Source organism: Triturus cristatus, chromosome 1_1 (genome assembly GCF_964204655.1).
Source record: "Triturus cristatus chromosome 1_1, aTriCri1.1, whole genome shotgun sequence".
NCBI classification, from domain to species: Eukaryota; Metazoa; Chordata; class Amphibia; order Caudata; family Salamandridae; genus Triturus; species Triturus cristatus.
The window spans coordinates 32,951,986-32,977,120 of NC_140579.1; the positions used below are offsets into that span (position 1 = coordinate 32,951,986).

The window sequence follows — 25,135 nt, forward strand, 5'->3', positions numbered from 1 at the left end:
GGAAATGTCCAACTGAGCAGCCCCTAGGAAGCAGACGAAAGAAAAGATTGTCTTCGCAGAATTAAGAATATTGGAAATATTGAAATATCTCTTCCCTTCCGAACCCTTGTAATGGTAAATTGCCCATTGTAGCCCGCTCCAATTGCAAGATTAGCAAAGAATGTGGAATATTGTCCATCACTGGGATGTTGTACTGCCACAAACCTCTGACATTCAGGAAGCCTTTGTCCGATTCACCTGTACAGAAATGGTTGTGCCTCTGCAGGAAACTGGATTGTTAGACTATCGGGCCTCCGTTCTTGATATAAGGTGTGGCTGAACTCGAGCATGGGGAAAACAATCTTGTGCATAAACATAAAACAAGGTTACTGTGAAGAATTCTATGCTTTCTTTTTGTAGTCTGAGAAAAGCAATTGCATTCCTCTAACAAAAGTTCATTTGGCATATGTAGTGTTGCACCAAAACAACATTAAAGTTAGTATATAAGCCCATACCCATATCAAATTTAGTTCAGCAGAAAACAATTTAACAACTGAAATGTCTGGCGTAAATCTTTTGTAGAGATAGGCAAGATTGAACAAAAGACTAGGGTGTTTTGTATTACGTCTTAGTGGGTGTTAGTTTAAACACAACAATCAGCTTTGATTTGCAAAACTGCCTCTAGGAGACTTGGCATTCAATCAAAGTAATGCACCTCACAGAATAGGTGTTTAGAGAAGATCTATTCTCTGAACATCATGTCCTTTCTTTTAGTAGTTTCACCTACTTGCAGAAAAGTCCATGTTTACATAGTTAACACAAAATGCAATGGCAAGATCTTCTGAACTTGTAAAAGGTAATGGTCCTAACCTTATAGAAAGAATATTATTGGTCTAAAATTGTATGTTTGTAATAGATGAAACTCAGTTTGTATAAATCTGTAACTGTCAATAACTTGTTCTACCTAATTTTCTTTTCGTCATTCTGCTATTTTTTTGAGGAAACAAGAAGAGCCAGCTTCAACTTTTATTGATCATCTTGGTCAGGAAATTGAAGAAATCAGTGCAGACCCAGAGGCGGGTAAGTCCTAAATTGTTGCACTTCTTGTGTTGGACAATATGGGGTCACTCCCAGTATTTCATTTGTTTGGGACTCGCCTCCTGGTAACCTTGCACTTTAACTCTGGGGCACTACTACCTGGTGCCCAGTGTACGCACCCGAGGCCCTGAAAACTTGATTGACACTTTTAACTGTTCTATAAGATCCCAGTATATGGTGCAGAAATGCACATTAATAGCAAGGAAAGTTACATGTCACCTCTGAACTACGGCACTTGTTGTGCCGTCCGCTACAGTGGAAGTGAAAAGTAGCTTTAGGCCTGCCCTGTGTAGCTTGACTGCAGCTCACAGTGTAGGGCGAATAATATGTAAGAGTTGAACACGTGTGACATTAGAAATGCCATGCTCACCCAGTGACTGGGCCCAAACAACATTGTCACTGATCAGACTATAACTAGTAATTAGGAAAAGTCAAGGTATAACAAACGTACATACTTTATAACTTTTGCCCTGTACCAGCCATAGACACATTTCAAGCACCTATTTTTTATTTATTAACAATAAAATCTAATGACTAAGTCAGAATTTTTATTAAATATATTGTAAATGTAATTTTAGGAAGCTGCCACTGCTGAGCTGGGTACTTCCAATAAAAGGCCTCTTGAATTCTGTCGAGTCTCTGAAGTCACACAAGAGGTCCGCTAAATGGCCCTTGAAAGAGTGCAACTGTTTGTCCATGATAGAAGAGAAAGGAGATGCACTTCTTCTGTGCTCCTCTCAGGTCACAGATGGCAGGTCCAGTCCTCTTCTCCATAGCTCCAGGGCACCACCGGGACCAACCTGCTTCAAGTATACGACCTTCGGTTTCACACCACGGCTGCAATTTCAGCAGCAGCAGCCCACTCGAAAAGGATTTTTCTTCCCAAAAGTGTCAGTCCCTTCTGAACTTTTTGACCTCCAGACTTTGTCAGGATCAGCCTACTTGTTGTATCAGACCAGTGCTCCATTTGGGTTGGACAGTGTGTAACTGCACCTCAGGCTCTGAGAGTGTTCCGGTCTACCCTTGGGTTGGGCAGTGTGTCATTGCACCTCAGAGAAGGTTCAGGTCTACCCTTGTGTTTGACAGTGTATCACTGCACCTCGGGCTCAGAGAGAGTTTGAGTCTAGCCTTGTCTTAGACAGTGTGTCGCTGCACCTCAGGCTCAGAGAGGGTTCAAATATACCATAACTAAAGCAAACAAAAATCCTACTGAATTCAAAGTTGGAGGTAACGGTTTTACCACTCTGGTTATCGTACAAACAGATCATCTTTTAACCCTCTAATTTCTTTAGCCATTTTAAAAGAGGTTTCCCAGATGTTGTGCTTTACTTGTACAAGAAAAAAATGCAAAGGTAAAAGCCACAACTTTTACAACATGAGTAGTCATCTTAAAAATGAGAGCATTCCTAGCTAGCATCAGTAACACGGTGTTCAGAAGTTCAAGTTCTTCTAACGTTTGCCGCACAATTTAAGTTCTTCTTTCTCCCCCTGGCCTAAATGTCACATAACCAATGACCTGCTTCTGAAAAAGGGTTTCATAGATTACCAAAGAATAAAGTAATTTTCCTTCATTTACCAAAAATTAAGTTTATTTTACTAGTTTGTATTAATTATATGCAGTTTGTGCAGTTTAGCTTAGAGAGTTTGGGATTTTTTGTACTGTATACACCGTGGCGTCACTCACCTGTGTGTCTGTTCTACAGCTCATCTTTTAAGGCCTCTTTTCAGATAGTTGCTTTTTGGTTATACTTCATGGATTTCTCAACTCATTGTGTTTATTCAGTCATTCTATCATGCAATTATATTTGGTATGTCTCCTCTTTTCAGGGGTTCCACTTATAACAGCAGTGTTTTCACTGAGCACAAGACCAAAGGAAGAATCATGTGTTCAGGAGACAACAAAACCTGAAATAAGGAGTTCAGGTGAGCATGAGAAGATGTGGTTAGTTACAAGTTAGTAGAGAATGTAACAAGCTTTGTGTGTCTGAGAATTAATGCATCCTTGTACAGATCCATGGAAACTTAAGGGGTGGATTTAAAGGAGGCTTGTTACAGCAATTATCATAGCAGATTTTACTGAAATTTGACATAACTTTCAATGGATGAAAACAAAAATATACAAATATGTAGATATAGATGTGTAGAGATATGTAAGATATTATAATCTGGCTGCGGGTTCTGATACCTGCCAACGTTTCTCCTGGACGTGCCCTTTGCTGCTGCTCGGTGTATGACCGTTCAAACCACCCTATGAACTCCATCTCCCAGGTTGCAACGCGGCCTCACACAGCTGCTCTGGGACCCGCTGACGAGGGGGAGGCACCGCTCCACCTCAGCGCATAAAGCGCAGCCTCTAGCCCCGCAGCGTGGGTCCCTGTAACCCTTTTTCTGCCCTCCTACCGGTGTTTGAGTGAAATCTGGCTGCGGGTTCTGATACCTGCCAATGTTTCTCCTGGACGTGCCCTTTGCTGCTGCTTGCTGTATGACCATTCAAACCACCCTATGAACTCCGTCTCCCAGGGTGCAACGTGGCCTCGCACAGCTGCTCTGGGACCAGCTGACGAGGGGGAGGAACCGCTCCACCTCAGCGCATAAGCGCAGCCTACTCACCCGCAGCGTGGGTCGTGCCGGGCGAAGCCCGGGCCAAGGGCGGGGCCGTCTGAGCCCGTCCAAGACTGATCGAGGCTGGGCTGGGCCATTCCCCTGATAAGTTGTGTTACGTGAGTTTACATGATAAAAGTTTGGGCATCGGGTTATTGTTGTTGAACTTTGGAGTTTTGCCGAGGGGTTTTGGAAAGAGTGAAGGTCTGGGTTTTTGGTACTCCTATAACTGTAGGGAGTGTGTTATTTTGACTCACTTAAATAATCATTCTTGTACTACTCCCATATAAAGGAGGTATAGCTATAATTTAGTATGGGGGACAGTACTTCTCCACCTACAAGGCCTAACACTCGTCAGAAAGCCACTGTGTGCACGCCCATTGTGAAACCATGCCATTGATAAAATGTTACGGCAGGCAATTGGGGCGGTCTCTAATGCGATCGAACGCACTGAAAGACGGCTGTCTCTAACGCCTAGGATTCCAAACTCCCTAATAACCTTGGAAATCGAAGATCTTGATTACTCTCAAATAGCAAATCCTTCGACCACTCCTGATTTAAGACCCTCACCTGAAAAAGTAATTTCTGGGAATTCAAATAAACATGACATGGGGAGTGGGGGGGAATCAGGATAGGTGGCCAGAGGAAACAAAAAGCTCATAAAGGGTAAAAGCAAGTGAATAGCCCTTCGAGAATAACATCAAAGACCCAGACAGAGGGCCATATTACTGGGGGAAATGGCTTAGCTGCAGTGGATCCTCCAATGTGGGCTTCAAATTTGGCTAAAGAACTTAAAACTCATTTTGAAATTCTTATACGATCTGAGTTAGAGGTGGTTAAGAGCCAAATTGAGAAGATTAAATCGATGGTTGCTATATGGGGGAGCAAAATAGCTAGTATTTCTAACATCTTGGATAACTTTAAAATTTCTGACCAGACTCCCACATACCAAAGCAATCATGCGATTGTACCTGCCTCCACTGCCCCTCCAGCCTCTAAAATCTTAATGGAACCTAGCCCCCTACTCAACAAACTGTAGATCCAGTTGTGTTACATCATGGGGCATATAAGGAGGAGGACTTTGCTCGTGGCCCTATGACCTTGCCAACAATCTTAGGACCGCAAGTGGAACAAAATCTTTCCAGTAATTGTAGAAGTGATCCTGGGAATAATCGACAATCCAATAGAAGTTTAATAAAACCTAGCCTGACGTGCATCGATCTACCCCCGGCCTCGACCCCCTACACTGTTATTTTATCTGGAGTACCAGAGTTAGAAAAAGGTAGAAGGGAGACTCATTCAGAATTAAAAAATAAAGTGACTTTTTGGCTAAATAAACATAGACCGCTCCCACCCCTAATACAGTGTGAAATTCTCTTCGTTAGGCGGGTTAGTTGGCTGGGACAGAGGCGTAAAGATATTCCGAGGGATTGTTTCCTGAATAATTTTAGGGACACTAGGGTGGTCCAATATATTTTGAATTGGGGTCAATCCGGGGAGATTAGCGGCATTCAGACGCTCTCTCTGGGTTATTTTTATCCCCCTAGTCCCCTGACTGAAAGAATGGGAGGAGTCTAAAAAAAATAGGAAATGAGAGCCCAGACTGGTAACCTGCAAAATATGGGCCGAGACTCTGAAACAAACCCGTCCTTTAATATTCCAGTCAGTAATAGATACAGCAGTTTAGATCTAGTCGAATGACTGGATCTTTCAGCTCTATTAATTGAAGACATAGACACCCAGCCAGTTGTGCCCCAAAATTGTGATAGTCCTGAGGCTGGGGACTACTCTCTTAGGAATACTCTTGAGCTTGCAGTGGCCCCTGGAAGCTCGGGTGCTCCGCTAAAAACATCTGGGGAGGCTGTGGGAAAAGAACAGGAATGGGAGAGGACTCCGTGCCAGGTGCTACAGCAGGAGCTGGAATCCCCGCACATACAGATTGATAAAAAAAAAATAGATTCGCAGAATACAAGGCTTCTATCTTGGAATATAGCAGGTCTTACTTCCAAGCTGGAACTCCCTGATTGGGAGAAATACATTGACACCCATGAGAGTTGTCTCTTTCAAGAGACGTGGTCCATTGAACCACTGTATAGAATAGGTTATGCTGCATATTGTATTCCAGCCTTGCAGGGGCCTAGAGGGACACCCTCGGGGAGCCTCTGCATCTGGGTGGCTACTCATTTGGGTTGTACAATTAAAGTTCTAGATACGGAATCTCTGGATATCCAGTGCATTCTCCTTTTCTTTGATGATATATTTAAGTTGGCTGTTATCAATGTATATTCTCGCCCTGTGAGGATGGGGCAAACTTCACAGACCATAGATTCATTGGCCTCTTTTCTTCTTACTATACCAGAATCTGTCCATACAATAGTTGGGGGGGATTTCAATTGCCACTTCAAACCTCTTAATGGCTTAAATGTCAACGTTACAAGTGAAGAAGACTCTGTGTGGTCAATTCCAGACTGTAAAATCTACCCAACAAGGGGGTGCACCCCGCTTTTTCTTCAAGTGACTTCACTTACCCGTACTTATTTGCTAAGGGCTTGTAATGGTAGATTTTCTTCAGACAGTCTGGGAAGCCCAACTTTTAATAAATTGGGGCAGGCTTCTACAATTGAATATATTCTGGTAGATGTTGAGAATTGGTCTAGAATCAAGGATTTTGTGGTCCATGGGGGGCGCTAGGTGGCGCCAGACCAACATGGCCGCACACCTGTGAGGCTCTCTCCAGCCGGGCGAATAAAATACCCTTAATTCCATCCTGTGGCACCAAAATCTGCTTTCTGTCCGGGAATCTGGAGCGGATTGGGTGCAGGCATAATCTGTTAAAGGCTTGAACCGATTCGTGCTTCCGATCCTTAGCGCGGAGCGCTGCATTCTTTGCCGGAAGGGCTGCAGGGACTCTGTGGACGCGGCGTGCGCGGGCACGCAAGACTGGGGACTGGCTGGAGCCGACGGGCCGCAAGGCACAGGTGGGGACAGAGTAGGCCGCGGAGCTGTCGCCTGAGGCCTTGGTGACGGAGGTACGGAGCTGCGGGATCCGCGACTTGAATGAGGTGAGGAGGATGCAAGCGGGCGAGAACATTCACACTCAGAACCCGACGGCCCCCTGACACTGGAACGGAGGACGAGATCTGCCATTACTGAGAGATACATATGTGGGTGGAGAATCGGTGATGCCCCCAAAGACTCTGTCATGCTGAATCCCATGCGCCCCATTTAATATTTGATTCTGGCTCACCTGAGGGGCTGCTGCTTGGTTGCTATTTCCCACCGATTGTAAGGGAGGAGGAGACTGTTTGCGTGGAGGCCACACGTGCACTATACACATCCCTTCACCTGCCAGGGGCCAGCCTGTAGTACACCGGAGGTATACACGACCCTGCATTAAATCCTCCCACCTACTGGGGCTTGGGGTGGATGCCTCGAGGTACCCAATACTGCTGTCTGCGGAGGTGCAATTGTTGGTTCTGCTGGGTGGTGCGGCGAACTGAAGGCCCCCAACTTGCTGTCCTGTCGCCACGGCCTGCCCAACTCCTGCCGCCAACATGGGTAAAACCGACACCAGGCAATCTAAGCTCCCGTTTGAGTCTCAAAAGAAAAAATCCCGCACACCCTCAGCTGAGTGTGCCGACTCAGATGGCGGGGATGACGCTGAGGTAGACTGGAAGGCGCTCTTACTCACTCATGGTGTCTCACCTAAGATAGACACCATGTCCACACGCCTTGACTCCGTGGCGCACCGACTCGATCAACAAGAAGAGATATTGAAGGAAGCGGAGCAGAGGGTTTCTGGGTTGGAGGATGGGGCCACGGTCAGCACCACCAAAATGTCGCAAATGGAGAGGCTCCTAAAGGTGATCGCAGATAAAAACGAAGATTTAGAAGCGCGTTCGCGCCGAAACAATGTTCACCTTATTGGGTTGGCCGAATCCACCAATGTGGGCAGAATGGAAACCTTTATTGAGCAGCTACTATCTGATATCTTTGGCCTGGAGGCATTCTCTAAGCAACTGGTTGTCGAGCGGGCCCACCGCTCTCTCGGCCCTCGGCCCATACCCGGTGCACTCCCTAGACCGGTCATCATCAGATTTCTGAATTACAGGGACCGGGACACTCTACTACGACTAGCCCGTGAAAAACAACCGGTACAGTTTGAAAACGCCACGATCTCCTTCTATCCGGACTTCACGCAGTCGGTGCAGGATGCGCGGCGAAAGTTTGCAGCGGTAAAAAAGAGGCTTCTCCAGCGTGATATCCAATACACGATGCTGTATCCGGCCAAGCTGCGTATAGTCCACCAGGGCAAACAGATCCTATTTCACAACCCATCGCAAGTGGAAAACTTTTTAAAAGAAAATGGGCGATCCCCTGGAACTACCCGGTCCCCGTCGGGGCGGGCTAGGTCCCGCTCTCCTACCTCTGCATTGGACTGATGGGTGGACCTCTCTTTGTCTTTCTTTGTTGGCTCTGTCCCTAGCCTCATTCGACTGTCTGTACTCTGTCCGCTGGGCGGAGACTATGGTACATGCTGGTTTAAGTTGCACCCCCAAGCATTGTAATGTTCCGGCTGTTTAAGGGTTGTCACTTTTCTCCCTTTACTGTTCGCCCTGGCACTTCCTTGCCACCCCCCTCTCCCCCCCCTCTCCCGCAGTCGCCGCTAGTCGACGAGACTGGCGTGCAGCGGGTGAAATATCGGGGAGATGGAGGGCGGGTCTGGACCCGTTTCGTCCCCCACAATGGGTGTTCCCCCTCTATGGTTGCAATTTGGTTTCTTGGTTTTGGACGGGTGGGAATGCATTCCCGACATGATTGGGATGTCGTCATGGGTGGGGGAGGGCGTACTTTTGGTACAGTAAATGTTATTGTTGTGAATGTTGAAGATGGCGATATAAAGCACACCTTTGAGTTAATACCCAAATTGGTCAGTGAAAAAGACACAATAGAATTGGCTGGTGACAGTGCTCTCATTGGTCATTTGAATTCCTTGGGGGGACAGGATGTGTGACGGTAACAGAGATACTAACTTGGGGGGAGTGATCTCCACTCTTACATGGAACGTTAGGGGGCTGGGCGACCCCAGGAAGCGCAGACAGATAGTTAATGCTCTAGATAGACTAAAGGTGCACATTGTATTCTTACAAGAGACCCACATGGACCCACTTCGCAAAGGTAGTTTTGCTTTTAGATGGGCTGCGTACTCTGTTTTTGTTCCTTATTCTTCTTATGCTAGAGGTACTGCCATCCTGATAAAAAAAACATACCCCATACATTCCTTTGGGGGATGCTGTGGACCGTGAGGGGTGGTATTGTTTAACATGGGGCAGGATTGGTAATGAAACTCTTACTTTGGCTTGCTCCTACGGCCCGAACAGTGATGACCCTAGCAGTTTCCTCGTCCTCCGGTACAAGATAAAAGATATCGATTCGACTCATTTGGTATGGGGAGGAGATTTTAATGCAGTCATTAACCCAGTAGTAGATAGATCTAACCCCTCCGCCCATCATTACACTAACACGCACAGATATCTGCGTGATCTATACGATCACCAGGATATTATAGACACATGGTGGCACTTACACCCGACGTTGACGGAAGGCACACATTGGAATGCCGCACACGCTTCCTGGGCTAGACATCATGATCTCTCAAGGGCTCGCCCCCTCTTTAGTGGCGGCGCAACATGTTGGACGTACATTTTCCGATCATTCCCCGGTCCTGGCTAAGCTCAGGCTAATAGACACAGTGGGGGGACCACCACCATGGAGACTGCAACCCAACATACTACTTGATGAGCTCTTCCGAAAGGAACTGGGTCAAGAGCTTGAAGAATTTTTAATGCATAATAAGGGGTCGGTGGATTGTATGGCAACTATGTGGGAGGCACTGGAGGTCACCGTGCGGGGTATTTGTATTTCCAAGAGCTCAGGAGTACTGCGTGCGCTGCGAGACACGTTGCACAAACTGGGGCAAACACTGCGCTCACTGGAAACTCTTCCGGACTTTGCTGCTAACGCAGATGCACAACACCAGTTCAGAACCGCATTGACTGATTACAAATCCACTGCCGGTAGGGAGGTTCACTTCCGGAGTAAATACTTCATGGCTAGGGCATACGGAGAGGGCGAGCGCCCGGGAAGGATGCTGGCGGGATTTGTGAGGCCCCCTAGGCAATCTAACTATGTCTTGGAGCTGGAAGGTGAGGGAGGAACACCGTTGCGCGACACACACTCGATCATAACTGCCTTTACAGTTCACTATGCATCACTCTATACAACTACCAGAAAGGTTCCCCTGGAAATGGACGAGTATCTGAGAGAGATTATTTTGGGATGGCTACCAGACTATCAGCAAGAATTCTTGTCAGCGCCCATTGGCCTGGACGAGATCCGGGATGCAATAGGGCAGATGGCATCCGGGAAGGCGCCTGGCCTAGACGGCCTGCCCATAGATTTTTACAAGGTTTATGTGGATCTATTGGCTCCTGTGCTTAGAGAGGTTTTCGTGGAGGCACACTTCCACCGTCGATGCAGGAGGCCCTAATCATCTCCCTGCTGAAGCCGGGGAAACCGCCCCAAGCCTGCGACTCATATCGGCCCCTCTCCCTTATCAACTGCGATGCCAAGATTTTGGCAAAAGTATTGGCTAATCGCCTGAAGTTATTGGTAGAGGGAATGGTGTTGTCTGACCAGGCGGGGTTTATTCCTAGTAGAGCTACCTCACACAACCTACGTACCCTCTTCTCGATCCTGCAAAATGTCGACTCTGGATTACCAATGGTGGCAGTCTTTTTAGACGCCACCAAAGCCTTTGATTCACTGGAGTGGGACTACCTCCTTTGTATATTACGCAATATGGGACTCCCTGCAGTGTTTCTGCAGTGGATCACAATCCTCTATCATAAACCAGTAGCCAGGGTGAGTATTAACGGCAGGGTATCCGAGGCCTTTTCAATATCACGAGGCACGCGTCAGGGTTGCCCCCTGTCTCCCCTCTTATTCGCCCTGGCCATGAAGCCTCTGGCGGCCAGGCTCTGTCAGCACCACCGGGATAAAGCTCTGCGCTGTTTCCAGAGACAAGTCCTGATATTCCTATACGCGGATGACATTACGCTCTACGTAAGAGACCCATCCAATAATCTCAACCCACGCTTGAGGGAATTCATACGATTTGCTGCCCTGTCTGGGGTTCATATTAATTGGGGTAAATCCACTATATTCCCTCTTACTGAGGCGGCAAAAATCTTCCCACTCGATTACCCATTGCAATGGTGTGACAGTGAAGTCAGATATCTAGGAATAATGATCTCCCGGGATCGTGAAGAATTAATGCGACTGAACTATGGACGTGCAATGGACCATATCCAGACTTGCGTGGCGAGATGGATCACGCTCCTTCTCTCCATGGCGGGACGAGCGTCCCTCATTAGGATGGTCATTCTCCCGAAACTCCTTTATTTATTTTTAAATGTTCCCTTTCACCCGGGCAAGCCTTTCTTTAAAACCTTACGCACTGAGCTCATCAGGCTAGTTTGGGGAGGTAAACGCCCTCGTTTGAGTTGGGACACCCTGACCCGCCCATTTGCTCAGGGAGGTATTGATTTACCGGATTTTGAGCTATATTATCAAAGCGCGCAGGCCCACTTCGTCTACTACTGGATCCATCCCCCCCCCACCCCCCCGCCCCCCCCCCCCTTTATGCCCCAGGTTGCGGCCGAACACTGGCTGGCAGACCCTGTCCCGCTTGAAGGGGCACTATTTAGTAAACCCGGGGCACTATTTAGTAAACCCGAGGCACAGGTTACATATCACACCCCTGTATCCTGCTCCATATTAGCTTGGCGTTATATTGCACAAAAAGCCCTGACGACATTTGCCTACTCTCCACTGCTCCCTCTAGTGTACCACCCTTCCATGCCTCTGCTGCAGGAACAATTGTTTAAAAATGTCATGACCAAATTAAAAGTGAAGACCTGGGGGGATGTTTTCGCTCATTAGCGCATCTGTTTGGGGACCAGACACCTACCTCCTTGGACACCTTTCTATATATCCGTCTCCGAAGTGGGATTCAGGCAGTGACTGAGACGTTCCCTGACGAACCACCTACATTGGATCCCCTGCACCAGCTGCTAAAGGCTGATTCTCCAGCACACGCGGTCTCTAAATTGTATCACTCCATGCACACCTCACTCAACTCCGGGCCTTGCAAAGCGCGCGCTAGGTGGGAGGAAGAGCTGGGCGCACTCATAGAAGATGCACACTGGATTTTTTGCTGCCAGCAAACTGAGCAGATCTTGTCCAGCAGTAGAATCAGGATTATTCATTATACATTTCTTCATAGACTTTACTGCACCCCCGTTCAAATGCATAGATTCGGCCTCCGAGTGGATGATCTCTGTGAGCGCTGTCGTGCTCCAACAGCAGATTTTCTGCATCTGGCTTGGGAGTGCCCTGACGTTGCGCGATACTGGCTGCTGGTATACTCGGCCCTTTCTGAGATGATTGATACCCCCCTAACTCCATCTCCACTCCAAGCGCTATTGGGATATACCAAACTAATAGGAAGGCCTTACTGTAAATTCATAACTGTCGCTCTCCTTTTGGCAAAGAGGCGTGTGGCTTGTCGTTGGGGGAGGAGCAGAGCTCCAAAGTTTAAAGAATGGGTACAGGATTTGCTATACTGTCAGGACACGTTGCTCAGATACGCAGAACTTCTTCCTACTGCTTCTAAACCCGCTGATATATGGGAGCCCCTAAAAAGTTATCATCTTGCACACCCTTTGGATACGAACGCCGCCACCGTCGCTGCCACCATGGAGTCCGCAACATAATTTGTGGAGACTATGGGAGGTGGAAATTAGCACTCCTGGAGTCTTGGGGCCTGGGTTGCAACCGTCTTTCCATTACTTGTGACATGGTAATCTTCTCGAATAAGGTCATTGTCTGGTGAATTACAGCTGAGGGTGTGCTCTGGCGCTGCTGATGTGGGTACCCGGGTGCGCCATACAAGTCAAGGTTAAGATACGTATGCACTGCCTCAGTATTGTTATTTTTTCTCCCCAACCTGTGAATACAGAGCCGGAACACTATTCTAGACCCATCCGGACTAACATGATGATTATATGCCACTGTAAACGCTGTGAACACTGTTTGGCTTATTTGCTCCTTGTAATGTACGCCTGTGATGAAAGTTGTGTATGTTTATTGGAAACTGAATAAATAAAGTTTAAAAAAACAAAAAGGATTTTGTGGTCCATCCTCGATGTGAAAGTGATCACAATCCATTGGTACTTGTGATAGCCTACTCCGAACTCATGAGAGATCAGGGGTTGCTAATTCAACCTCCCCCAACCCTAATTACAATAGAAGGGGGTAGAAAAGTGCGCTGGGGGAGTTTTGCTACATCTAATGAAAAAATGGCTTCTTTGTACACACAATCTATTCCTTATTTAGAAACTGATTTTTGTGTGTCCGAAAATCATCAAGGCCAGGAATAATTGTTGATGATAAATATGAATCAGCGGGACATGATTTCAAAGTTGTAAGAGTTCTTTTATAATCATGGAAATAATAACAATTACGATCCCAAACCTAAACACCCTTGGTTTAATAAAGCGTGTAGGGAAGCAAAACGCACACTAGTACTAGGGGTTAAGAATAAGGACCCTATACGTACCAGAATTGACAGGTCACACTATAAAAATACCATTATTGAAGCAAAAGCAGCTTGGGAGAAAGAAAAATGGGAAGCAATTAAGATAGCTTTGGACACTAGAGATATGAGAGGCTTTTGGAATTTGGTTAAAACTGGCCACTCCGAAGGCAACTCAGCTATTGAACCAAATCTGGGGAAAGAAGCGTGGAGATCACATTTTACAGTTTTATATTCCATGCCTCTGGATGAAGCTGTAGTACATGGATCAGTAGACATAGATCAAATTCCCCTAAATAGCGACCCACCACTTTGCCCAGCGCCATGTTAACGTCCAAAATTGTACAAACTACTTCCTAATAAGGCACCGGGTTTGGACAGAATTCCTGATGACCTGTTCAGAAACGAACAGGTGGTGTGGGCTCCTTATCTACAGATACTATTCAATGCTATCATTCAGGGTATGGCACTCCCTTTGACTTGGGCTGGTGCGGAAATTATCCCAATTTAAAAAAAAAGGCTCCACCTAAACCCAGCAAATTAACGGCCAATAAGCCTTATTGATGTTTCACAAAAGATATTTGTTTGTGTTCTCCTGGGGCGATTGCAATCTTGGATGGACGAGATGAATGTCTTAACCCCGCTGCAAGCGGGATTTAGGCCTAAAACCTCGACCATCGACCAGATTTTTACATTGCAATTAATCCACTGGAAAACAGTAACTTTGGATGGGGGTAGCCTTAATTTAACTTTCGTGGACCTTAAGTCCGCCTTTGATATGGTTCAGCGTGAACAGTTATGGGGTCTTCTCCCCGATATGGGAGTACCGGTCTATCTTTGCCAATTATTGAAGCGCCTACATGAAGGCACCTATGCGATGGTAAGATACGGTAAGAAAGGAGAATTGACTGCTCCTTTTCCTGTGGCGAAGGGGGTAAGGCAGGGATCGTGTTAGCGCCAACCCTTTTTTCCCTCTTTTTAAATGGCTTAATTGAGACCCTCTTGGCAGTAAAGTACATGGACTCACCAAGGCTAGCTAATCGTAAAATACCGGCTTTAATGTTTGCTGATTACACGCTGCTCCTGTCTAAATCATCAATGGGTATGGAGCGTGTATTGGATGAGTTTAGCGCATTCTGCAGGAATAGAAATTTGGAAATAAATGTTCAGAAAACTAAATATATGGTTTTCCACGCCAAAACCATTAATTGTTCGCATCCCCAAATGGAGGGTAGGTCCCTAGAGAGAGTATCCATATTTGATTACCTATGTATTACACTTAATGACAAGATGGATTGAGGGACTCAAATTAAGAAGGCCAATCTGAAATTAACACAGTCAATGGGTGGTATATTGAAAGTTCACAAAAACTGCACCCAGAAAGTGGTTGGTCCCCCGGCAGAAATCTATAAAATCCAAGCGAGGGGAGCCTCTTTATGCGGAGCTGAACTCTGGGGACATAGCCCATTTTATACTCTGTCGGCTACAGAGAATATTTTTATAAGGCAGTTGTTGGGATTACCAAGAAGTACGCCCCTAATCCCATTGAGGATGGATTGCTTTTGAAGAACACAAAGTACAAATTCATGCTGTCTGACATCAAGTTTTTGGATCTTAAGCAGCAGTACAAATTAGAATTGGCCCTGGATAGCATCCAACCATTCATGGCTAAAAAATTGTATTTACAATTTAGGCACGGTACGTTACCGCTCCGTGCATTTACGAATAGATGGAAGGGTGCAACCAAGGCTGATTGCCCTGGCTGCTCTGACTCCGAAGAAACAGAACTCCACGTGACGCTCGTTTGTCCTGCTTATATTAGGCCCAAATCGAAGTGAATCCTCCAACTTTGTAGGAACCTTTGGCTTAGAAACTATGTTGAGGTCTTTAGGCTACTTAAATATGAAACACTTCCTTTATTTGTAGTCGCTACCTCGAAATTTCTATTTGCGGCGGTGCATACGTGGAGGTATCTTAAAGGGGAAAGAGCTTGGGCGTAACTAGATGCTGGTTATTCGCTAATAAAGTAACTGTCCTATGTTTCTATATAGCTTCATCCAGAGAATTGTAATAACATTTTTGTTTAGGTAAAACAATTTTAATGTTTTTTTTTTAACTTATTTTTTTGTAAAAAACAGGTTTTAATACTTTTATAATTCCCACTAAGGTGACCTGTAATATTCTGATAATTATGTATGCCAATCTTGGGGGGGTCGGATAGATTATGTGGCGAGAGCCAATATTATAATAAGAATGCATTATACTATTCTTTATGAACTCATTGATGTTTTGAATATTTCTGCTGACTCCATCACTTCTGTAAGAATAATCAATTATATTTTATGGATTGTAATATGTATTGTACTTTTATGGCTGTATAGCCGAAATAAAGTTTTTTTGACTTGACTTGATATTATATTTATATTTCTTTCAATGAAAAAACAAAGGTTAAAGGGAAGTTACAGTTAGTTGTTAATGTCCGTTAAGATGTACCGTTTTAAAGAAACAAAACCACTGAAATATACAAATAACTCTAACTCGTACCCTAAAGTAACTATAACTCACGTCCGGCCATGCACAGTTTTGTCATCAATGATGTCATAGGACGTCATGCGTGACGTAATACGGGAAGTAATTAGCAATGGATGGCGAGTGAACGAGTTAAAGTTTTGTTGGGGCACGAGGTAGGATAATTGCCTAGCTCAAATATACAGAGAGGAGAGGAGTAGGATGATTGTTTCTGCTGGTGCTAGATGCAACAACACCTCCACCGATTGACTCAACACCGGACAACATTAGTAACTCATACCCTGGTTGAAAGCACTGTAAAAAGATTTGAGCTTCCTATGGCAGTCAGACAAAATGACTGTCTATATGACTGTGACGACATGCAAAGAGACAAGTAAGCTGAGGCAGACCCCAGCTACAGTTGCAGTAGTGGTTCCTAAACTGGACAAGAAATATAAGGAGCCAGATGAGTCACTAGCTTGTCTTCTGGGTCACCCACAACGGGACCAAATACAATTCTGTGTTTTTTTTTTAATCATATACTCCCGGCTACCCTAATGGACACAGCTTTTGGTCGTGTGCAGTTGTGGGTTGGCGGCAGGGCCTGGCCTCTGGCCAGGCCCAGCAACCAACTCCCCCCATGGGCTCCTAACCCCTAGTGGACGACCACCCCTCACTTTACATATTTATCTTTAAAAAAATGTTGCCCATGCACAGCGGGGGTTGGCTGCTGCAGCCAACCCTGTGGGTGCCAAGACCCATGCTGTGCAAATCCTTTTGCTGTGTGTGGGTGTTGTGTTGCCTGCAGGCCCTGCACACTATCCCCTGCGGGTTACCAAACGCCTCATGAACCCATGTCAAAATCACTGTTTTGACCTGTAGTAAAACCCGATTTTAAATATTAAATAACTCACCTCTAAGTGTTGCTACTCAGAAGGTTGGGTGCATAATATGTAAGTGTTGAACATATTCCCCAGCTGAAAGCGAAGAGAACTACCCAATCTCCCAGGAGTTCTCATCAATAAGGTAGAAATACCTAAAGATACCATCACATTTACGTGGTCTCACCCGGGACGGTGTTCCATCATAACTTCTATTCCCTGTAGGAAGATGGACGGCCTCAACAATTTCATCATCTGCATCAACCATCTGAGGAGCCTCTGATCTGTCTGAACCCGGAAGTGAATGGCAAACCGGTATGGTCACAGCTTCTTCAGCACCCAAATCACAGCAAAGGTTTCTCTCTCAATGGCAATCCCATCTTTGTTCCTGGGGAAGTATCCCCCTACTGATGAAGTCTACAAGTTAGTCTAGGGCTGCCTCATTTAACTGGGACAATACTGCCCCAATGCCATACTGTGAGGCATCAGTTTGCCCAATAAATTCTTTGGGAAAGTCCGGGGCCTTGATTACAGGGGATGTGCACATGGCCTGTTTGAGGAAGTCAAAGGCTTTCTGGCATTCCTCTGTCCAGATCACCTTTCTTGGCTCCTTCTTCAAAGTCAACTCACTCAAAGGTGCAACAGTGGTACCATACCCCTTGACAAACCTCCTGCAGTAACCAGTAAGGCCCAGGAATGCCTTCACTTTTGTCTGCCTTTTGGGGGGCTTCCAGGCCATAATGGTTTCTATCATGGCCTGGAGGGACTGCTCCTTACCCCTGCCCATCAGGCATTCCAAGTACACTATAGACCCCTGCCTTATCTGAAACTTACTGGCCTTGATATTAAGGCCTGCGTGTTGCAGAACCTGAAGCACTTCCTGGAGCTGAAACGGGTGTCTTACCAACTGCTACTGCTGTGGCATCCAGGTAAGGAGCTCTGAAGACCTCCATTTAAAGCCACATCCTGGTTCACCAGCCTCTTGAAGGTGGCAGGGGCATTTTTCTGGTCAGAGGGCATTACCTTGAATTCGAAGTGGCCTCTGGTGTGGAAACGCTATACTCAATTTAGCTACCTCAGTTAGGGAAATCTACCAGGAGCCTCAAGTCAGTACAAAAGTTCTCAGGAACTTTGCAGTTCCCATCAATGAGCTCATCATCTGAAGGGACGGGTCACTTAATTGAGCCCCTTGTATTCCAGACAGAACTGGAGTTATGGTCTGGTGCCCGGTGGGACAGCCTTTGGAACCAGCATCACTGGGCTGGACCAGGGACTACTGGAGTGGTCCCAACTCCAGCATCTTGGAGACCCACTCCTTGGTGCTGTCCCTCACCTTGTCTGACCCTCTGTAGATTTGTTTTTGACAGAGGAGCTGTCACCAGTGTCAGTATCGTGGGTATACAGGTTAGTAAGCCCAGGGCTGAGGGAGAACTGAGATTGACACTGTCCCAATAGCTGGCGACAGTCCCTCTGCTGCTCTGGGGTCAGAGTAGGGGAGAGGTTGACACCATCCACTGACCCATCTCTCTCCTTGGATGACACAAGATCAGGGAGAGGTTCCCTCTACTCCATCATCCGTCACTAAAAACGTGGTGACTTTTGCCCTGTACCAGCTACAGACACATTTCAAGCACCTATTTTATATTTATTAACAATGAAATCTAATGACTATGTCAGAATTTTTATTGAATATATTGAAAATGTAATTTTAGTAAGCTGCCACTGCTGAGCTGGGTACTTCCAAGAAAAGGCCTCTTGAATTCTGTCGAGTCTCTGAAGTCACACAGGAGGTCCGCTAAATGGCCCTTGAAAGAATGCAACTCTTTGTCCATGATAGAAGAGAAAGGAGATGCACTTCTTCAGGGCTCCTCTCAGGTCACAGATGGCAGGTCCAGGCCTCTTCTGCAAAGCTCCGTGGCCCCACTGGGACAAACCTGCTTCAAATATCCAACCATTGGTTTCAGACCATGGCTACAATTTCAGCAGCAGCAGCCCACTCGAGATGCCCCATGGTGGGGCTACAGGCAATTGAGGAGGAGGACCCATAGGGGGTGTCTGAGTGTCTTGAGATCCACCAGGTATGAAGCCTACTCCTTCCTTTCAATCACCTCATAGGGCGCTATCCAATGATCTTGGAGGGCCCTGTGCTCAACTGGCGCCATCACTCTCACCTTCTGGTCTGGCTAAAACTCAACCAGAGTGACCTTCTGGTCATATTGTTGCTTTGTCAACTTCTGGCTAGCTTCTAAGTTATCAGAAGCCTTTTTCCAGAACGTCTGCATTTGGTTGCGGCAGGTTAGCATGTAGCTAACCACATCCTGAGAGGACTTCTCTGGAGCTTGCTCCCACCTCCTCTTCACTAAACTGAGAGGCGCCATTACTGGGTGACCATGGAGGAGTTCAAGAAGGCTCCGTCCTACTCCTTTCTACACTATTCTATGTATGCAAAGAGTAGGCACGGCAAGAGGACGTCCCACTTCCACCACATGGCCTCCGGTAGGTCCATACTCATGTCCTTGAGGGTCTTGTTGAATCTCTCATCAATCCCATTAGTCTAGGGGTGATAAGTTGTGAAGAACATCTAGGTTACCTCACATTCCTTCCACATGAACTTCATGTACATGGGCATGAAGTTGATGCCACTGTCTGACACCACTTGCTTGGGGAAACTCATCAAGGCCCTAGCCACTGCAGGTGAAGTTATGATTTTCAGAGGGATGATCTTTGGAAAGCATGTGGCATGGTAAATGTAAATGTCAAGGTATTTATAGAGCGCACTGTCACCAGACAGCCACCTTGCGGTGTCGCCTTAGCGGTTTCCTGGCGCTGATACTCATACCGCTGTGGAACCCCTCCTGGCTTTCCCTGTGAAGTGTCCACTCCTGGGCACCCCCAGGGTGAAGCCAGGCATCCTTAGCGCTGTTGGGGCGGTGTGGAGGCTAAGCAAGCTATTGCCCAGAGTTGCAGCGTGGGGCCCATGATTAGAATAGGCACCGAGGCGAGAATAGACAGGTCCGAGGAAATTGAGCCCGAGCCCCGCCGAGGCGGGAATCGAACCCTGGTCCCTGGCCAGAACTCTGCTTCAGGGTCTGCCACTCTAACCATTGAGCCACACTCCTCCACCAACTCCTGGGTAAACCTGTTGCCCAGGGCAATTTTGGGGTCCAGAGACCAACAATGTTGATGCCCACCCTCTCAAAGGAAATGCCAACAGGCATGGGAGTCAGGGAAACCTTGAGCTTCTTCCCTGTCTTCCCACTGGCTTGGTAAGTGAGACGAGTCTTACAGAAAGCATCTGAGACTGTCCTCATCGAGGGCCAATAAAAGTGGGTGACAAACCTGTCAAAGCTCCTTGTCCTGTCCCAGATGTCCTGCCGGGATATCCCATGAGTCAAACCCAGTAGCAAGGCCCTGTAACATTGGTGAACCACCAGCACATGTTGCCCCATGCACAGGCTCTTTAGGCTCACTGTAGAGGAGGCTCCCAGTAAATAAGGTGATCTCCAGAGGTGCCATCAGTTGCCTGGGTTTCGGCCTGCCACCTCAGCCTCTCTGGGGTTAGGCAATCGGTAGGTCCACCCTCAACTTGCCATCCAGCAGTCTCAGGCAGATCTCCTACAAAGGCAATGTCCTCCCTGGTTGGGTCCATGGCCGCCGCCTCCTGCACCTCATCTACCAGTACCGCAGGAGGTTCCAAGGCTGGTTTCCCACGCCATCTGCTGTTCCCTTTCTTTGCAGCTGCCTGGACCCTTCTTCCATGCTCCAGGCTCTCTTGACTCTCCTCCCAGGCACTCTAACACATACATTGAAGAAAAACCCACTTACTCTGACACTCTCCTGCAGCGTCTGACTTGTGTAATTGCAGACTAGTGATTTGGGGAAGCTGCTTCCTTATCTGGGAGAGAGACTATTTTGCTAATCACCACCAAAACATAAAAAATGCCCTACGTATGAATGACCTTTTCCACAAGCTATGGCTGAAGGTGCAAGCAACCAAAGTTGAAGTGGCTTAACCAAAGTCGTCTTTTTTTAAAATTGATAATCTATTATCAGGCAGAGGACTAAAGCTGTCCGGGGAGACACTTAAAATATACAGGCGATCCTGTTTTAAAACATTCAAAAGACTCCTGACTAACAGAACATATTAACTACACAATGGTTTTCCCAAATTAACAACCAAGATGTAATCTACTCTGAAGAATCTGATTGATCGAAGTTCTCAGTTGTTGTGTAATCGATTGGCGGTTTTTCAGCTCTAGCCTGCTTAACATCATGCCCATTGTGCACCATTGAGCATACACCAGCCATTGTTCGGACTGGTACATGTTTGTCACTCAAGGTATCCAACACTTGCTTTCATTAGACTTATGGAGTTTTGTCAGTAATAGGGCAGAATAACATTTGTCATTCAGTGCACATGCTTATCCGAGAACAATGTGACATCTTTCTGCTTCTTGACTATCATTGATTGTTTGTCTGTGTTATGACTGTCCCTCTTTCACAGGGGACAACTGAGATGTTTTTTGTTTAATTAAGAAAATATTCTTCCTAATTTATTTTTTCATTCTATGTCAGGTATGTCAAGTATGCTTGTGAAGGAGTCCACTACATGCTATGAAAACAAGACCTCTATTCCAAAGACACTCCTTAACCAATATCGAATACTCCAAAGTGAGGACAAGCACACCTTCTCCACTGATGGTAAAAATGCATTTAAAAGAATTGGGAATCATCTACACTATCAGAAATACCATGGACTAAAGAAGCGCTTTCCCTGTACCTATTGTGGAAAGGGTTTTGCTCACAAATCCTATCTTCTCCGTCACCAGAGAATCCATACTGGTGAGAAGCCCTTTTCCTGTACTGAATGTCCGAAGAGTTTTACTCAGTTGTCAATTCTTCGGTGTCACCAGAGAATTCACACAGGTGAGAAACCCTTTCTCTGCACTGAATGTGGGAAAGGTTTTACTCAGCAGGGAGGGCTTATCCGTCACCAGAAAATACACAAGGGTGAGTTTAAAAAACCATTTCCTTGCTCTGAATGTGGAGAGTGCTTTGTGTACAAGTCAGATTTTCAGCGTCACCAGAGAAGCCATATTAAGAAGAGCTTTGAGTTTAAATTAGACTTTCAACAAGACCAGAGAATTCAAAATGATGAAAAGCCATTTGCCTGCACTGAATGTGGGAAGAGCTTTACTCTCAAATCAACACTTAAACGCCACCTGAAAATCCACAATGGTGAAATTGAGAAACACTTTTCCTGCAGTGAGTGTGGGAAGTGCTTTGCTTACCAACCAGGACTTAAACGCCACCTGAAAATCCACAGGGGTGCAATTGAGAAACCCTTTATCTGCAGTGAGTGTGAGAAGAGATTTCTCTATAAGTCAGATTTAGAACGTCACCGAAGAATCCACACCGGTGAGAAGCCCTTTGTGTGCACTGTATGTGGAAAAAGCTTTATTCAAAGGTCAAATCTTCGACATCACCTAAGAACCCACGAAGAAGCCACTTTCATGCAATCATTATGAAAAGATGTTTAATCAGCGCACATGTTTTAAACATAGCCAGATAATCCACACAGGTGAGAAACAATTTTCATGCATTGAATGTGTGAAGAGTTTTAGGTATGAAACAGACCTTCAGTATCATCGTAGAGTTTACATGGATGAGAAGCTATTTTCTTGCACTCAGTACAAGAAGAGCTTGGTGAATAAATGATCTTCACTGTCACCAGACGTTCCATGGGTGATAAGCCATTTGCATTCACAGAATGCAATAAGAAGTTTGTTAAAAAGGACATTCTATGACCCTAGATTGTCTACACTGGTTGGAACCCTAGAAGTTGAAAGATCGTTTCACAAAAGATATCTTCAACATCACAAGAGAATTTTCACGAGGCCTGAACTTTTAAAACGTATTATGAACTTCAAATAAGTATTCATATCAATTGACAGTTTAATCCCTACACCAGTGATGGGAAAATAAGTTGTAGATCTGCGTTGTGTTATTTACTGCTTCTTCAGTTGAAATTAATTTGCCTGATCGTTTATAAATTCTCACCTACTGCCACCTGTCTGAGAAAGCTAGTGTGGAAGGGAATAACTGCATCTGGTATTTCCTGTAGTTGGAACTGTTCAATAGGGATCGGCTGCACTTTGCTTATTGAGGAAAGTCCACTCTTTGATGTTTTTATCTGCACTAAGTGCTTCTCTATATTTTTGTTATTTCTTTTAGCCTGGGTCTTACTTAATGTCATTTCTATGGTGGTCAGCAGTAAATATATGAACCTTGTCTTTCCACAAAAGGATGAATTTGGACTGTGAACATCTCTTTTAGGCCATGCTTAGTAGACCTGGGTGGAGTTTCACTCCGCAGAACTCAGCGAAGTGCTAGAAGAACTCTGCCGCGCTGTGCGGAGTTCCATAAGCGGCAAAGTCTATTGTGTCGCACTGCTCCCACTGATTTTTTTTGTGCTGGAAGTTTGTCCCACGCTGTAAAATCAGCACGAATGGCCCCAGGCATCACACCAGAGGGCGCTGCTGCTTTCTACCTCTCGAACAGACATTCTACTCGAGTGGCAGATTTCTCAACGTGAGCGGCCGCCACCAGCTGCTAACACCTGCGTTAAGGAATCTTGCCGAGAGGAGGTATAGCGCCCAATTTTTTTCTCATAGGCGCCTACCAACTTAGTGTTGAGACGCTCCAGAGAGAAAACTCCGCTCTGTGTCACCTCACAGAGTGTTTCGGAACTCAGTGCAGAACGTAGATTGCTAATCATATCTTGAGATATGATACTTAACTTTTTTGTTTGAATTTCCTATGAATTTTTATGGATTTTTCAAATATATATTATTGTATGCTTTTATGGTTATACTATTTAATGTATACAGAATAAAGATTATCTGATCTGATGGGAAAATACTTTTATAAAAAATGTATTTACAGAATCGCTAGAGAATTCCCCAAGGAGGTTGCAGCTCTCTCAGGGCATGGCTGTAAAAAGAGTTTTCTATAGTACGAGAAATGCTGCACTCAAAAGTGCTGCACTCAAGTATGTTCTTTCTGTGCAACAAGTGTGAAAAAAGCTTTATTCAAAGCACATGTGCTCTAACACGGAGGAATTCAGACAGGAATGATGCTCTTCTCCTGCGCTGTTAGTGTGTGACCTACACAGGTTGCTCCCTATACATAGATTTGCAATATGTGACAGCCCGCTTGCCCCTACCATATCACTGCCCCTTGTGCTGTGCAGCCCACCTGATTCTGCCATGTTATTGCCCCTTGTGCTACGCAGCCCACCTGCTCCTGCCATGTTACTGCCCCCGTGTGCTGTACAGCTCACCTTCCCCTGCTATGTAACTGCCCCCTTATGCTGCACAGATCCCCGGCCACAGCCATGTTACTGCCCCTTGCGCTGCTTAACCCACCTGCCCCTCAACAGCCATCAGCATTGAAGCTAGGCTTCATGTGAACGTGTGGAACCGAGCCCAGCACCTGCCACATGAAACCAGCACTGCAGTGTTTGAATGATCAAGAAACGCGAGGTTTCACCAACATTTCTAGGGCTGCAAAAGCATTTCACCTTCTTTTAGTACATTATTTTTTTTATCAGCCTGGCTCCTTCGTCCAAGCTTCTCCAATGTGAAGTCTTTTTTAACTAGACACATACAGTTAGCGCTCAGGACCTTACTGAGAGCTCTTGGCGTGAGGAGAGAATCCCGGACATTTAGTGACAATTTTGAGAGAGTAGCTTTGTGAAAGAGGCTTGTCTTTCAGACCCCGAACTTAGCCTGCACAGTTGTGATATCTGGCTCAGCCGTGTAAATTCTTATCAAGCGCCTAGAATCTCAGTCACCCAGAGATCCCCATGGGCAGCAACAGGACAGAGACAGGTCATCCCAAGAGAGCCCTCTTGGCCAGTCCCAGGGTGGAATAGTACAATGCGGGCTGCAGAGTAGAGGAGTCATCGTGAAACCCCCTTTGTACAGGAGAATGAATGTGGCTGTTAGGAGGGGGCAGACCTGGAGAAGGAGGCACAGTTCACACCAGTGGAAAAAGATGATGTGTGGGCATAACACAAACTGACTTGCACTACTCGTGATAAAGTGTTGCATCTTAGTCACTGCAGCAGTTCGTACATAAGAGCGGAGGAGTGTTGCACCACTCCCATGCACTGCTGCAGAAAGCATGTAAAATAAAATGGTAATAAAATCAGTTTATCACTATTTTAATTTTTACTCTTTCGAACGTAGACTTTTCTCAGCACCACAAGGTAATTACCCTTCTAACCGGCTCGGTTAAGGAGCTTGACAACGTATTCAGGACAGAATCCTTAACTTAGTTCACTCTTCTCCCCTTTTTTAGCTGTATTAAATAAGCTGTGTCCTGGATTGTTTAAATCAATCACGTG

At 46.0% G+C, this 25,135-nt stretch overlaps 1 protein-coding gene across 2 annotated transcripts in view; it reads left to right on the plus strand.

The window, feature by feature from the left end:
- The window catches only part of LOC146869252 (uncharacterized), a 90,142-nt gene extending 66,506 nt beyond the window's left edge, over positions 1-23,636 (plus strand). For both annotated transcript variants that reach the window (XM_085646215.1, XM_085646225.1), the window contains 3 exons: positions 988-1,059; positions 2,905-3,000; positions 21,301-23,636. In XM_085646215.1, the coding sequence (XP_085502341.1) occupies positions 988-1,059; positions 2,905-3,000; positions 21,301-22,253 (1,121 nt within the window). In that variant the 3' untranslated portion in view covers positions 22,254-23,636. The remainder of the gene's footprint in view (positions 1-987; positions 1,060-2,904; positions 3,001-21,300) is intronic.
- Positions 23,637-25,135: the final 1,499 nt, after the last annotated feature.